The 16,119-nt window shown below is 38.9% G+C and overlaps 1 protein-coding gene across 1 annotated transcript in view; it reads right to left on the reverse strand.

The window, feature by feature from the left end:
* EFCAB6 (EF-hand calcium binding domain 6) overlaps positions 1-16,119 on the reverse strand; it is a 119,496-nt gene that overhangs the window by 63,404 nt on the left and 39,973 nt on the right. Inside the window, 4 exon segments of the mRNA XM_075145488.1 lie at positions 49-203; positions 2,992-3,162; positions 9,369-9,486; positions 9,755-9,868. Coding sequence (XP_075001589.1) covers positions 49-203; positions 2,992-3,162; positions 9,369-9,486; positions 9,755-9,868 — 558 coding nt within the window.

The following is a 16,119-nucleotide window of genomic DNA, read 5'->3' on the forward strand; positions in this document are numbered from 1 at the left end:
AAAAGAAATTACATTAAATCTGTTACAACTCACACATCATCAACTTACTTCATAAATTGTTCATCTGACAAAGAGGGACAACACAGCTGTAGGACTTTCCTTAGATTACTTCTGTTAATAGTGCCAGTACACTTAGAATCATAGGACTGCAAAGCCTTATGAAAATCTTTCCAATTTTCTGTGCTTTTATCTGAAAGGATCTCCTCCATTAGCAATGCAGGAAAGACAAAAAAAAAAAGCGTCCCTGAGTTTAAACTATGATAGTATTACTACATGAAAAAATGTACTAAAATGATAAATCTAATGTTGGAAGACCACACTTACTGAAAATGAACCATGTTATCACTTACAGTATTACAAGCTAGAATAAGAAGAGCAGGCTTCTTTATTTGGTTTGTTCCATTAAGCTATTCGTGAACCATCCAATTTAAAACAAAGTTATGTTCAACTAAAACAATTCTAGTGTACTAATTTCAAAGCATGATGCAACATCAGGCCCAAAATTTACCCTGAAAACTGACTGAAAAGTGACTGCGAGAAAGCGTATACCTCACTTCATAGATCTACTTCTTTAAGTGACTGAAGAGGCATGCCTACTGACTTACCACAATGCAGAGCTTTTACTGTTGTTTCTCCCCTCAGTCCTGTAAAACAAAATCCACTAGGACTGAATGAATTGCAAGTGGCACTCAACTTACTCAGGGCATAATTTGAAGACAATGGGCTTGCACAGGGGAAAATAATGACAAAATCTGGCTTACTGAACCTGCTTTAGGATCTGTCTGTAGCACTGGTAGTTAGAATAAAAGTGTTTTTCACTTGTAAATTGAATACATTAAAACCAGAAGGTTCTGAGAAGAAACAAACACAGGATCACATTTTGACAGAAAATTTCAGCATAATTGCAGATCTGACCAAGCACTGTACTATGCAAAATTTCAGCTGAAAGGAAGGAGGTGGAGATGCCCCTTGGGTTGTCTTAGCTGTCTGGGGGCCTAGATTGGTCCCAGGTCCTCTATTGGATGTGGGGGGGAACGCTGCCACTGAGGACGAGGATAAGGCTGAGGTACTTAACGCCTTCTTTGCCTCACCGCGCTCTACAACTACCTGAAAGGAGGTTGTAGCGAGGTGGGTGTTGGTCTCTTCTCCCAAGTAACTAGCGATACGACGAGAGGAAATGGCCTCAAGTTGCGCCAGGGGAGGTTTAGACTGGACATTAGGAGAAATTTCTTTACTGCAAGAGTGGTCAGGCCTTGGAACAGGCTGCCCAGGGAAGTGGTTGAGTCACCATCCCTGGAAGTATTTAAAAGACGTGTAGATGTGGTGCTTAGGGACATGGTGTAGTGGGCATGGTGGTGTTGGGTTGACAGTTGGACTCGATGATCTTAGAGGTCTTTTCCAACCTTAATGATTCTATGATTCTGCCCATTGCTTCTTTCAAGATTCCTCTGACCAAATAATTTCTGAGAAATGATAAAAATGAAGAGATTTCTTGAAAAAAGTTGTCCTCTTTCATTTGTATAACCTGTAATCTGCCTTTTCTACAGAATGAGCCACATTGATGGAGCTGGCATCACCACGCAGGACACAAGGATTGCCAGACACTCAGGCTTCTTTGAAGCTGCTTTTCATCAGGATCTGGGTACAAACCCAGCCACAGACTCCAGAACAGACCCACTCCTCAGGACAGAATCACTCTCAAAGTGTGAAACCACAGCTGCCAGGGTCATGCGTGGCTACTGTCTCATCCCTGGTGGTATTTTATCCCACGGCAACAATTGTCTGTGATGTTTAACATTTCCTTTACTTGCCTTCCCTCATGCTAGCATTTACTTCATTTGGGATGCTTATTTCAAATGACAAAAGTGGGTTGTTATCTGTGTACACCTCTAATATGAGCCTAACCAGCTTAATTTGTAAATCCCACTTAGTGCGCACAGTTGCGCATGTAGGCACTGTCAGCATTTGCATTTTCCCCAGCCTGCTAATTTTACAACTACTGAAGTTTGCCCCAGAATTTCAGCCAGATCGTTATTCTACTCAAAACCAGCTGGAAGGGACTTGAGCTGCTGCATCAAATGTTGCTATTGTTGGAGCCATCAGAGTGGAAAGCAACCTGTTTCAGCTCCTAACATCAAAGCTTTTCAAAGCAATGCACACCATTCAGGGCTGTTCATCAGGACCTTCTTTTTGTGCATCTAGTATCTCTCTTGACACTACTGCTCTCCTTTGATATCTCTCAAAAACACTATCCACATTACCTAAGACAAAGCTAAATATGGAGTTAGTCAGCTGACATACTAATGCAAACTTAAAAGGGATTTGATATTGAAAATTATGAAAAATTATGAACAGCTTCTTAAAATTACGAAGTAGATTTTCAAACTGCGGCTTAGATTATTTCTTAGAATCATTTGGTAAGCAAAAAAGTATTGACTTATTTCTGTCAAAGGAAACGGACATACTGCACAGAAATATTGACTGTGGGTTTCAGGATATAACCTCTCTGTACCTTCGGTGAACGGTTCTAAAGGAAAACATTGTAAGACGACTGCAAATTCAGAAGGTGTCAAAGCTGTACCCAGGAAAATATGCAACGTCTGTGTAGTATATAGCATATATTTTGAACCGATGTATATTATAAAGAATAATAGATAAAACAAGAAACAGCAAAATATCAGCAAAACAGATCTGACAACTGAAAGCTAAGAAGTACTACTGATGTTCCTCCTCTGCTGTACGTGAGCTAGTGATTCTGCTGGAGTTTTCAAAAACCTCCAGTAACCATAAGATTGCTTTCCAATTGATGCTTCAGAAAGAAGAGTCTAGAAGTGCTGATTATGATTATTCCATTGCTGGAAAGAATGCGAACATACTAACTCAGATAAAAACTGTGTGCAGAGTATAATGTTTTATCAAAACGCAATCCAGCATTTTGCCACAGCTATTATAAAAGAGGTTATGATTAGAAAATTAAAAGTAAATGCTTACTACTGATTCTTTTTCTTCAAACAAGTCTAAAAATTCATGGTAATCAAGGTATCCAGTCTTTTCTGGATCAATTATCTCAATTAACTCCTGGAAGTCTTTATCTTTCATTTGAAATACCAAGTTACATAAAACATGACGAAGGTCATTTCTTGTGATCTTTCCATCTCGTTTCTAAGACAAAAAAAGAAAGCATGCATAAAAAAGAGCGAACATTTACTAAAGCAATGCTGATTCCAACATGCCATTCTACACTGCTAGGTCATATTGACCTACAATAACTGAGAGCTCTGTAGCTGTTTCAATAATCTGTGTATACTGAATCTAGTACTTTTACTCCAGTTCCCAGTGAACATACAACTGCAATATTTACTGGATGGAAGAATAAAACGATGGGAATGAAACTGCAATGACCTTTCCATTATCGTGGGATAGATTATTTAGTTTACTGGTAAACTGTGCCACAAGTGAATGGATATGTAAACTAGATTTGCACAGACCAGCTCACATTCAGGTCAGTTTATCAGCTGCATTTCATTCCTTACTCGGTCTGGAATCAATGTTCACATAAAGTTGTGTCTGACTGAATAGTTGCTGGATCTGAGTGAACTTGACTCAGTTGAGTCAAGTTGAGTCTAAATTGCTGTTATCATGTACCCCAACCATTGTCTTAAGTCCATGCAAAAGTCCATCAAGTGATGTCTGTTATTAGATCCTCAGCATATTCATAGACAGCACATGAGCCTACATTTGTCAGTGCTCACTCAGCTGTGGCAGGATTTTCTTCATGAATAGCTTCAGAACATGACGCAAAAACTCAACTAAACATTTTATATTTGAGCACAGCTTTTTCTAGGGCTGCAGATTTCAGGTGTGGTCCATGGCCATGATGGTCCATAAGGCCAGAGTAAATGCTGTGAAAACACTTGGGTCATTACAGAGATTTCAGTTAAACATGCAATTGTAAGTACATAGTGAGCCTTGAGAAATTCTGACTGTTGACAGTGGTGTGTTAATCCAAAACTTTTGAGACCTACTGTCCTTGGACTTCCTCTTTCTTTTCTCATGCTTCCTTTTCATCTTAGTATGCATCCTTTAAATCAGCTATACTACTAGGCTGGGTCTATTGGCATATTTGGCCTGGCTAATGAGGGTGAATCAGCTCTCAGGGACACATTGTCACACTGTCATGCCAATGGATACTTACTTGGACTGTAAGGTAATAGGCAATGGATGTGTTCGTGCAAGAGAATCAGGATATTTTTATTTTGCTATACTTAAGGCATAGTTTTTCTCTCAGTTCCCATGGCAAGTAATATCCATAATTTATATAGGAGAGTTTTAAATATGGGTTTATACCAACTCTTTTCTATGACTGTCTGTTGCATTTTATAATTTAAAATTTGTTCCTGAACTTTTACTTTTTTTTTTAATTGTTTCTTCATTTTCTCTAAAGAAACCTGAGGAAAGATAATGGAGGGAAAGAAGAAGAAATAGTGGAATAAAGGCTTTGGAACAATAACAGAAAAATTAGGAGTAAAGAGTTCCTTCAGTGATTCAGTTTTCCTGGCTAAGCACTAGACAAATATCTTTCTGTTCATAAAATTCACCCTAAGAAAATTCTGTTTCCCTTTAGTCCCCCACAGAGATCCAGGGTGGCAGTAATAATATAGAGGATGAGCAATTATTTACTTCATCAGTTGGTCTGGGAAATACTTTAAAGTTTTGCAATCAAAAGATAATGGTCTTGTGAAACTACTATCTGGTATTTGAATTTTCTTTAGGGACTGTTGTCACTGCATTAAATCATATGGAAGCAAAACCTGATAATATACCTACCTCCACCAGTAAACAAGTTAGGGAATCTGGTACTGAAGCTACAAAGAGAGCTTGTACTTCACAAGAAACAATCGTGCAGAATGACTAGGTCTTACCCATGAAGATGAAATATCTGTTACGATAAAAATAAATTACCTTTTGTTCAAACCTTAGATAATATGGGAAAACTAAGATATATTACATCAGGATTTGTTAAGCAGATTGCATTTGTTTGTCTGGCCACCTTGCAAATTTAATTTTATTTATTCAAAAGTATTTAATTTTATTGCCCAGATCACTATCTAAGTCAGTCCAGCATCAGTGATGTGACTGGGGATGTACTGGTCCATTCCAACAAAAAAATCATGATGTTATGTATAAATATAAACCATTCTTACATGTATTTCTTTCACTGTGGGAACCTCTAGATGCTGGGGATTAAATAGTTCTTTCTTCAGCCTGTCTTTCCACCATCGCGAATACCTCTGCCTTTGTTAACAATTTCATTCAGTAATGCTCCAATTCAGTAAATGAATTAAAATCATGTAGTAAAGTTCCTTACTGAATCATGGCCTGAATGTTGTAGGCGTTATTATTATCTACTGCAATGTATGAAACTGATTTCTTTTCTTATAAATTGCTAGGTGAATTCTTTCTTTTTGTGGTTTTATATATATATATATATGTATATAGATGAAATACTGCAGAGCTAAAAAGAACAGTTTTTATGTAATTATATTAGAAAGGAATTGTGATACATCATCTATATAAAACCATCTAATAAAAAATGCCAATACTGCTTCTGTAGATATGCCCAGTGCTCCTTTTGCTTGTGTCAACCAGACTGAGAGCTTTAATTTTTTCAGTCTATTATTTGCTCATTCAATTCAGAAATACAGAGTCTACAATTTAAGAAGTGCAATATGTAGCAAATCAAAGTAATAAAGAAATCCAGCTTGTCCACTAAAGGGTTGATCACACAAACCGGTGCATGGAACATACATATCATGACACTCCATCAAAACTGTCAGAAAAGCATTTTAGCATAGTTCTGTACATCATGAGGGCCACAGAGTTGGTAAGGATAGACAGTTCTTTATCAAAGCTCATATTCCAGAACTAAACACGAAAAGGTAATCCAAAGTCTAAAAAAAGTCAGATGAAGTTACTTTTGAAACTGGAGTGAACTATGCAACAGTAGGCTCAACGCTGTCAGTGTCACACATAAGTTACAGTCTACCAGTCAGATGATAAATTGCAAACATAAACCTTTTACAAATACATGATAGCACTCTCTGTTTATATTATATAATATAAGCTTATAATAATTACTGCACAGTTCTGATTCTCATTAACTTTACCTATCACACTGATTTCATCCCTTCATCAAAAGAGATTTGCCTTCTCTGTAATTTCTCCTGTGTGCACAGGGACCACGGGGATGTATATTCATTGCTAGGTGGTGTATTTGGACGTACACACTTATGACATCTCCCTTCTTTTCCAAAATGCTATATCTCAGATTAAGATGTAGCCTTATCCTGCACATATTAATGCCTATCTTTAATTTAAATGCCAATCACAACCAATTGGTCTCCTTTAGCATGTAACGTTAAATAGGTATTCATGTTCTGTAATATTTTTATAGTATTTTATATCTTCTGTATAATGTTAAAATCATTAACTATGTTCCTTTAAACCTTTCACAACGCTGGGAACATTCTGATGTTTACCTGATGCCAGGTTTCAGCACAGGACAGAAAACATCTTAGTTTCTCTTATGAATCTGTTGCATTTAAGCTAGGAACTTGAGTTAGGAGATTTTCCAATACTACCTGAATTCCTTGCCCTGAGATGAGCAATCTCTTTTTAAAAGAGACTAAAATAAAAACAATGCAATAATGCAGGTGAAAAATTACAACTTGATACTGCAATTCTAAACTTCTAAATTTGTAGGAGATGCAACAATATGACTCTGAAAGAACTATGTCACATCTTCAAATGACACAAATGCCAATGCTTTAGGTGACTGAGACACCACATGTGATCAAGAACAAGAACTATCAAACAATGCACTCCACATAATGGAATGTATAAAAATAAGGATATATAGTAATAATAATTTTTAGTTGAAAAAACCCTCAACTAATTTATACTGAATATTGCCTTTATTATTTTATTTTTAATGCCTTTTTGTTTCTGTGTTTCAGAATATATGGAGAAACTTTTCTGAAAACATTTTAGGAGGCTAGAGAAGTTGTTTTATTAATAATTCTTTGGTGTTGAACACTTGTATAACTATTTTTTTTCTAGGATCTGAGTTTTAAAATAAATCACAAAATATTGCAAGACTCACAAAAGAACATCAAAGGGTGCTTCACTCATCCTTTTCTAAAACATCGATCTGATTCAACATTTTAAAGTCAAATTTGTAGTATAGTTACAGGGAACATTATATTTCTAGCTTGCACATTAGAAAGCACTGATACTAGGTTGGGATTTTGTTTTCAGAATATGGATTAACAGGGAGGGAGCAGTAGCATTTTAGACTCCAACACATTGAGAACAATTCAGAAAAAAGCATCAGTTAGAAGAAAAAGGGAGCAGGCAGTTGCTGTGGGCTGGCAGTGATGTGATGAAGAAACAGAAGCATGCTGCGTGAACCTGTTAAAAACTTTTAGATAAGAACATGAATGTATTTAAGTCCTGGAACAGAAGACATTCAAGTTCAAATCTATTTCTACCTCCTGAAAAAAAAAGAGCAAGAAACTTACTTTTGTTAACTCTAAGACATGAAGAAATGTCTTTACTTGGTTTACATGGGTTATTCATAAGAGCTGAAAACCCACTCACACAGTTACATAAATATTTAGGAATGTTACAAACTCATGCGTGTTTAGACGTTAATAATGAGTTCACTGGTGAGTTCACTGCTCTGTTGAACTATCGCATACAGCAGCTGAGCAGGAGAATAGTATTTGCAAAATATTACTATGCAGATCTTAGTGTCAAAAGGAAATATGACATTCAAGAAGACTTTTTTTGTGTTGATCACATGAGACTGAACATTTTTCATACTATTCCTTCTTCATTAAGCATCAAAGCCAGTGGGTATCGCATTTCATTTTACCAATAAGGAAATCAGCTTTTCTGGGAGCTTCCACCCTTGACGGTGTGCTGCGGTAGGCAGCAAGAGGAGGCGATCTGCTTGGGCCCAGAGACAGCCCTGAGCAGGAGGAAGAGCGGGGAGAGGGAACGCAGAGCCAGGTTTGGAGATGAACCCTGCATAATCAGGATATAATGCGCAACACTGAGATAATCAATGGTACCAGTCAACATAGGGATGTCAACAGCTGCAAATTAACACATCTGGATCCCTCACTTGGAAGTAGCAGCTAACTGGGCTGTCCAGGACTCTGGCAGAGGCAAAACAGGCATTGGGGCCCTGCCTGCGCTGCTCTCCTGGGCAGTCCGCTGCCCGAGGCAATGGTATACCTTACTCACGCCCAGTGGCATGCCATTTTGACTAAGAAATGCGAACACTATGGATGCAAATGGCAGGCATCAAACAAGTGTGGTAGAGAACAGAACCAGATAACAGAAACCTTCAAATGGAATTGTAGATGATAACCCATTCTCAAGTAGGTCTGTTTCTAATGAGGTCTTGCAGGGGCTGATTTTTAGCCCTGTGCGATACATCCTTTTGATGCACACATGTACATATACGTGTGTCTCTCTGTGTGTGAGTGTGTATAAACAGAGTAAACACAGCTCGCTCTCTCTGTGTATATGTATTTATATACATATATACATACACACGTGTACAAATAACCTGAAAAAAAAACCCCCAAACTTTAAAACGTCAGATGACCATAGATAACTGAAAGACAAACAGAATGGTAAAATGGTGAAGAGAACAACCAGTGATACAGCTTGACTGGGAAGAATAAGTACAAGCAAAGAATAAGCTTTCTAATAAAGTCCTACAATGAGAAATGGAGAAAATATCCCAGGATAGAAAAGGAATCTTAATTATAAGAAGCAGTTACTCTTAAAGATTTGCAGGTCATAATATATAATCAAAGCATAAATAAATTGCCAGTATGGTGTTAGGCACAAGGGACTCAGGCAATCCTTGGATGTAGAAACAAGGGAACACTTAGCAGTATCTGAGAAGTTATATTATTTAGTTTTCTGGTACCAGTGCAACTTCTATGAAAGCACCAATTCTCATTTCTGTCATAATATTTCGTGAAATATACAGAAAAACTAGCAGGGGTTCAAAGGCAGCCACAGGGATGATTAAAGAACTGGCCAACATAACTTCCAGTGAAATTGTAGGAGGTCAATATTTTTTGTTTATCAGAGAGGTTGTTAGAGATTATTTAGTCCCCAGTTGCACATATCTATGTTAAAGAAACTTGAAAAACAGACTCTGCGTGCTGCTGTAACAGAAAACAAAGACTGACAACCACCAGATTACTTTGAAGCAGATATGAGACACAAATGTTTAGCCGTAAGAGTAATTAATGGAGGCAACACCTAAAAATAATTGTTCTTACTTGATCAAGCATAAGGAATGTCTGCTTTAAAGAGGGATAAGCATCTTGGATGTATCTGTGCAGCTTCTGAAGAACAGCGTCACTGGAGAAAACTTCATCATCTCTAGCTGGATTTACTCTGCAAGAGGAAAAAAGACACTTTGCAATGCTTTCGTGTCTCATCCTCTTTTGCTCACTATGTTCTTCTCAGAGCAGGAAGAATAAATCACCTCGTTAAGACTCAGGGTTTGATAGGATTCAAAATAAGAGTGCACTTAGAGAAAGCATTGCCAAAAGATTTTTTAACTGAATTTAATCAAGGGTGACCATCGACTGGATACACTTCTCATTTTCAATAAACATGTACACCACAGGTTACTCACATAAAAAAGGAACTTCCTACTTACTTCAGTTTTTTTCTCATAGGAATTGTCTGCTTGTTTTCAAAGGTGCTCCCAGGATCCCGGGATTTTTCTAAAAATTGTTGCCAAGCAATTTCACCTGTGGCTTTCAGTCCAAGTCTGATTTAAAAAAAAAAAAAAACAAACCACATTTTAAAAAGATTTTCTTATAAAAACACTCTATGTTCCAAGAAGAATTTTGAATTAGAACATCACATCATCATTATAATATCAATGCGTGCAAGATTCATAATTAGAGTAAGCTTGCATAGCTTTTCTTTGTTACTAAATATGTAAACTGAGCCAACTTATTTTCTCAATTCCAAATGTCTAGCTGTGGAAGAACTAGACCCCAAGCGAGAATTCATCTAACCAAATGTACATGCCTGCACCTGAGTGAGTCACTCTAAGTTCCCTTTATAGTCATTGGGGAAAAACAGGCACTTTCAGGACAGGATTCATCTCATCCTAAAGTAGACATCTAAAACTGGTTAGATGAATCCTGCCCGTTGTTTCTCTCCAGTGACTATAAAATGGAGTCTAGGAGGAGTAGTTCAGGCGTAGACGTTCACATTACAGATGTCTAGAATGAGATAGTATTTAATGCATCCCTTCTCATTATTTACACATAACAGTAGAGAACTAACTAAGGGGAATAGTATGTTGGTTTTTTTAAATGTTATGATGTTCACTGTATCCAAATTTGAAAACTTTAAAAGTACTGGAAGTGTTAAACTATGTTAAAAATCCTGGGAAGTTAACTAGTATCGTATTCCATGAATAATTACTTTAAAATCAATAAGGACCTGATCCCACGAACCCACACCATTGGCATATCTCCTAAACAGTTCCAATGGTACTGCGGAAAGCTCCAATGAGCATGGCTACGCGCACTCCTACTTCAGGAGGAGTTGTAGGCAATTACAACCTTCACATATTATCAGAAACGTGCTGACTCGCTACTCTAGTCATCTCAGAAAAGATTTTAAAACTCCTAATGCTCCTTAAAATGGTGGCAGATAGTATTTAGAGCATTTGCTAATCCATATAGGACATAGGACAAAGCTAAAAAATTACCAAATGCAGTCAGAGGTATGCAAGACTTCCTGGATCTTTTACAAAAAACTTCCAGTTTTTGGACTACCCAGCAGTTTCTCAAGCTCAGTCAACAAAGCTAAAACCAAAAGTTACAAGAATCACAGCATTCATGCTTTGGCCGACTGCAACCTGACAGCACGGGGTATTTAATGGGAGAGGAGGGAATGTGACTTTTTACAGTGGTCCTGCCTGTGAGCAGCAGGCACGCACCATGGCTCAGTGGCTCAAGGGCTGAGCATCTCCCGCTGCACAAGCAGCACAATTGCACCAGAGCCCAGGAGAGAGGCTGGGAAGGGCCAAGTGCCGATGACTCAAGGTAAGTGAAGACAGAAGCAGTGCTGGCATTCGGATTTCACCAGGGGAGCCATTTCATTCCCTGCAGGGAGGGGCTTTGCCAACAATACTATTGAGGGATGGGTTATTAAAAAAAGCTGTGGGAAGGAGAGATATTTCATATCTGATTATTGTCTTGGATAAATGAATATGAAACAAACAGTATGAAATAACAGATGATCTTTAAAATTAAGGCCAAGATAACAACTGTTATTTTGAGCCCCCAACTGAGATCCCTTCACACTCAAATGTCTGTGGTCTACTAAATCACTCAAATCGCACTGTAGAGAGCAATTCTGCACTGAAAATGAGCAACGAGCCAAAGCTGTGTCAATCAGCGCAACAGACCTCTCCACTTCCACCTCCTTGCTCAGAAGCCCTACAATTGCCTCTCAGACTTTGGCAGTGACAATTGCCAAAATTCTGGGAGCTGAAAGGAACTTAGGAAGAAATACTAATGCGGATGTGTGGAGGTCTGGCATTACTAGCTATGATTTGTGGTGCCATTGATCAGTCCACAAGGTGCAGTGGTTTTCCCCCGTTGTGCAGATGGGTAATGGATCGTGGACCTCTTCCAGTTCTGCCTGTGGCTGGCCAACACAGCACTTTTCTCTTGCAGGTTTTATCACGGAAAGGAATGAATCAGGCCCTTGCAGCGGGGGAGGAGGTACTCGCCAGCATTAAGTTTCATGGATTAAATTGAAGAAAGCCCTATTTAGACAAAACTAAGTCAGTGGGAATAAAAACTGAGGAAGGACTTTGGCATAATTTTTTTATTTAAAAACAATCCCTCTTTATCGTTATAATACTGGCCTTCAGATTTCAAGTTGTGCTAGAAGAGCATTAAGTACAGTGTTTAGATGCCATGAGTGGAATGATGCCATGAATGCATTCTTAAAATGGTGGCAGATAGTATTTAGAGCATTTGCTAATCCAGGATGCATAGGACAAAGCTAAAAAATTAGCAGGTGACCTGCCTAGTGGATGAGGGAAAGGCTGTGGATGTGGTCTGCCTGGACTTCAGTAAAGCCTTTGACACTGTCTCCCACAGCATTCTCCTAGAGAAGCTGGAGGCTCATGGCCTAGACAGGTGCACTCTTCGCTGGGTAAAAAACTGGCTGGATGGCCGGGCCCAGAGAGTTGTGGTGAACGGAGTTAAATCCAGTTGGCGGCCGGTCACGAGCGGTGTTCCCCAGGGCTCAGTTTTGGGGCTGGTCCTGTTCAATATCTTTACCAACGATCTGGACGAGGGGATCGAGTGCTCCCTCAGTAAGTTTGCAGACGACACCAAGTTGGGCGGGAGTGTTGATCTGCTCGAGGGTAGGAAGGCTCTGCAGAGGGACCTGGACAGGCTGGATCGATGGGCCGAGGCCAACTCTATGAGGTTCAACAAGGCCAAGTGCCGGGTCCTGCACTTGGGTCAAAACAACCCCATGCAACGCTACAGGCTTGGGGAGGAGTGGCTGGAAAGCTGCCCAGAGGAAAAGGACCTGGGGGTGCTGATTGACAGCCGGCTGAACATGAGCCGGCAGTGTGCCCAGGTGGCCAAGAAGGCCAACAGCATCCTGGCCCTTACTAGAAATAGGCCAGCAGGAGTAGGGAGGTGATCGTGGCCCTGTACTCGGCACTGGTGGGGCCGCACCTCGAATCCTGTGTTCAGTTTTGGGCCCCTCACTACAAGAAGGACATGGAGGTGCTGGAGCGTGTCCAGAGAAGGGCAACGAAGCTGGTGAAGGGCCTGGAGCACAAGTCTTGTGAGGAGCGGCTGAGGGAACTGGGACTGTTTAGTCTGGAGAAGAGGAGGCTGAGGGGAGACCTCATCGCGCTCTACAACTGCCTGAAAGGAGGTTGTAGCAAGGTGGGTGTTGATCTCTCCTCCCAAGTAACAAGTGATAGGACGAGAGGAAATGGCCTCAAGTTGCGCCAAGGGAGGTTTAGATTGGACATTAGGAGAAATTTCTTTACTGAAAGAGTGGTCAGGCCTTGGAACAGGCTGCCCGGGGAAGTGGTTGAGTCACCATCCCTGGAAGTATTTAAAAGACGTGTAGATGAGGCGCTTAGGGACATGGTTTAGTGGGCATGGTGGTGTTGGGTTGACGGTTGGACTCGATGGTCTTAGAGGTCTTTTCCAACCTTAATGATTCTATGAATAACTGAGGCATAAGATGATCGTTCCACTGTAGGGCCAGAGAAAATGCGCACCTTTTGTGAGTGGTAATCCAACATTTTATCTACTATAGTAGGTCAGCTAACTTATTGAAGTAATAAAAATAAATTCTGCATGGCTTTTTAGAAGTATGCTTATGGTTATGTCCACGTACAAAAGATTATACTTCCAAAAGAATTGGCTGATTAGAGCTGTAACAACACAGATACCTGGTAAAACCATGTGATATATCATCTCGTAGTGATCCTTTACAAAATACTATCCATTGACAAATTTTTAACCATCAGTGCCTTAGCATCTGATACTTTTATACAAATCATAAATTAAAGAAATTAAGTATGAGGGTAACACAAAAAGTTTAAAACAACCTCTGCTGCTGAAAACTGTCCTTGTGGTTTTAACCGGTACTATATTCACCAAAGTCCTGACCAACTGAGCACAATGATTTACCTCATACCACAAATAAAAGTTACCAATTAGAAATTCCAGCAGCCACCAGAAAGGAGTCTTAGAAGTTAGGCCCTCCCTTGGCAAAGCCTTCATACTGGTCATGTATGATTTGCTCCCAGCTGTCAAGAAGAATACCCTTCACTCACACCCCTCAACATGTGAAGGGACACAATCCACGGCAAAGCTCCAAAACACAACCAAAATATTTCTCACGTGGGAATGCTGAAATACTGTGAAATTAATTCCTTCAGTTTATGCAATTCTTTATATAATCTCAAGTTCATGATATTTTACTTCTGAGCAAAAGAATTTTCAAGAGTAGAAGTGATGGAATTCAGGGAATTCAGGACTCAGATGAATGATGTCCTTTGAAGTACACCTCAATGGTCTGCCTCTGATGTATTTGATCTTGCTGCCGTGGGGACATATACTGAGAGATAAGTTTGTGGGTGATCTGGTCCTAAACCAGTCAAGGATGAAATCCTAGCTGAAGTCTAAGGCAAAATTGCATCAACTTCAGTGGGTCCTGAATTTTATATCAGGAGTCCATGAGATGTAAATATCTCAAACAACCATAAAATGCTGTCATGTATTATTTCTTATAAACAGCTCCCTGGCACATCTCACGTCATATTATTTTAATAGAATCTTAAAAACCTTGAAATCACGTCCCTTGCCCATCAATTACTATTACATTTATTATCAGCTACAATGAAGTTACTTCATTATTAGAATTAGATGACTATGGGGAACTTTTGCTGTTGTTCCATTCACCTGGTGGATCTTTTGAATTACATTATCTGAGAAATATCACCTAAGAGATATGGCATATATAGGCTTGAACATTTCTGTTTACAGCATCATTAAAATGTCACTATATTTTTCAAATGCTAGAGAAAGCTCCAGTGGAAGAATACATGCAAGAAATCTTTCCATTATGCAACTGCTCTTAAGAGCAAGATTTACTTTAAGATTTAAACTAGCAAGTGACATGAATTGAAAAAACCCTATAATAGCAATTTTTTGACAAAGTAATAGTTGATCATTGTTATATCACACTGTGAATGACTAGAAGCAAATCAGATTTATCTGCTGAATGCACAAAGCAATATGGTTACTGCAGATGACACTCATACAGCACCTGCTGCTCTAAAACGTATATCTGCACAGAGCTCTTTACAGATAACTAGAGCAAATAAAGAGAAAAATAACTCAACTAATTATTTACATGGATGAGTCTATTCTTCCAACAATTTAATCAGATAAACTATAAATTGTCAAATCATTAAGCAGTAATGCATGATCTGGTTACTGACCTCCTCACACAGTATGATTTGGGTGCCTTGTCCTGTTGTAAGCTTAAGCAGTATTTTGGAGTAAAAATGCTGTGTAAGAGTTAAGTTGTTCTTCCTTTCTCTTTGACTGGCCATATGCCCTTGGCACTGTTGCCAACAAGTATAACGTATATTCTGGCAGTTTTCTTCTCACAGTTTTTGGTTTCTGAGTACAAAAGATTAACCATGAGAGATTCTGGTCTAGATTTAACCAAACACCACAAAAACATCCATTCCTATGATATTTTGGCTTTAAAAAGGAAATATGAGTTTAGGAAGCTAGTTAGCATAAGCTGAAGTGATCATGTCCAGGAAATCGTACTTTGGAAAATGTCCTGTGGCCTAAACTCTGCTGAGATCATTGAAGCTGGGCTGGAAAATGTTTTCTATCCAGTTATCTTCTGTACACTGTACTGCCCACAAGATGATTTGAGTTTTGGTGATAATACTACAAAGATGCCTGTTTAAAGCAAAATATTACATTGACTTGAATCCAGTAGTTGGCATATTGCTCAACCTTCACAGCAGTTTTAATAAAAATATTTACAATGTCAAAACCTAGGTTCAGAAGATTTTTGCCTCATTTTAGTTTAAATTCAAATTTCCAGGTATGAAATTGCTTTACTATGCAGCACAGAAGTGTCCCTTTAGTTATCTTTATCTTTAGTGACTGACAGTGAGCAGTGCAGAGTGAAAGCTTTCAGCATTAGTTAATTCATTGACTTTAATTTTCCTTTTTCCTTTCTTTTCCTTGCCACACCAGCATATTTAAAAAGGAGAGGCTTGTAGAGTCACACTATCACCATGCGAATATGATGCTAAGAGTCGTGAAGCTGCTCTTCCAGCAAATTCACACCATCCCACATCACTAGTCATTTGAATGCAAAACAGTAATGCTCCCTTTAGGAAATTAAATACAAATTTGGGAGCAAATAGAAGTTAGAAAGCAGTAACTTAAAGCTTCTACTCCATTAAACTTATGTACCTTA

The sequence above is a fragment of the Calonectris borealis genome, chromosome 1 (assembly GCF_964195595.1).
Source record: "Calonectris borealis chromosome 1, bCalBor7.hap1.2, whole genome shotgun sequence".
Classification (NCBI taxonomy): Eukaryota; Metazoa; Chordata; class Aves; order Procellariiformes; family Procellariidae; genus Calonectris; species Calonectris borealis.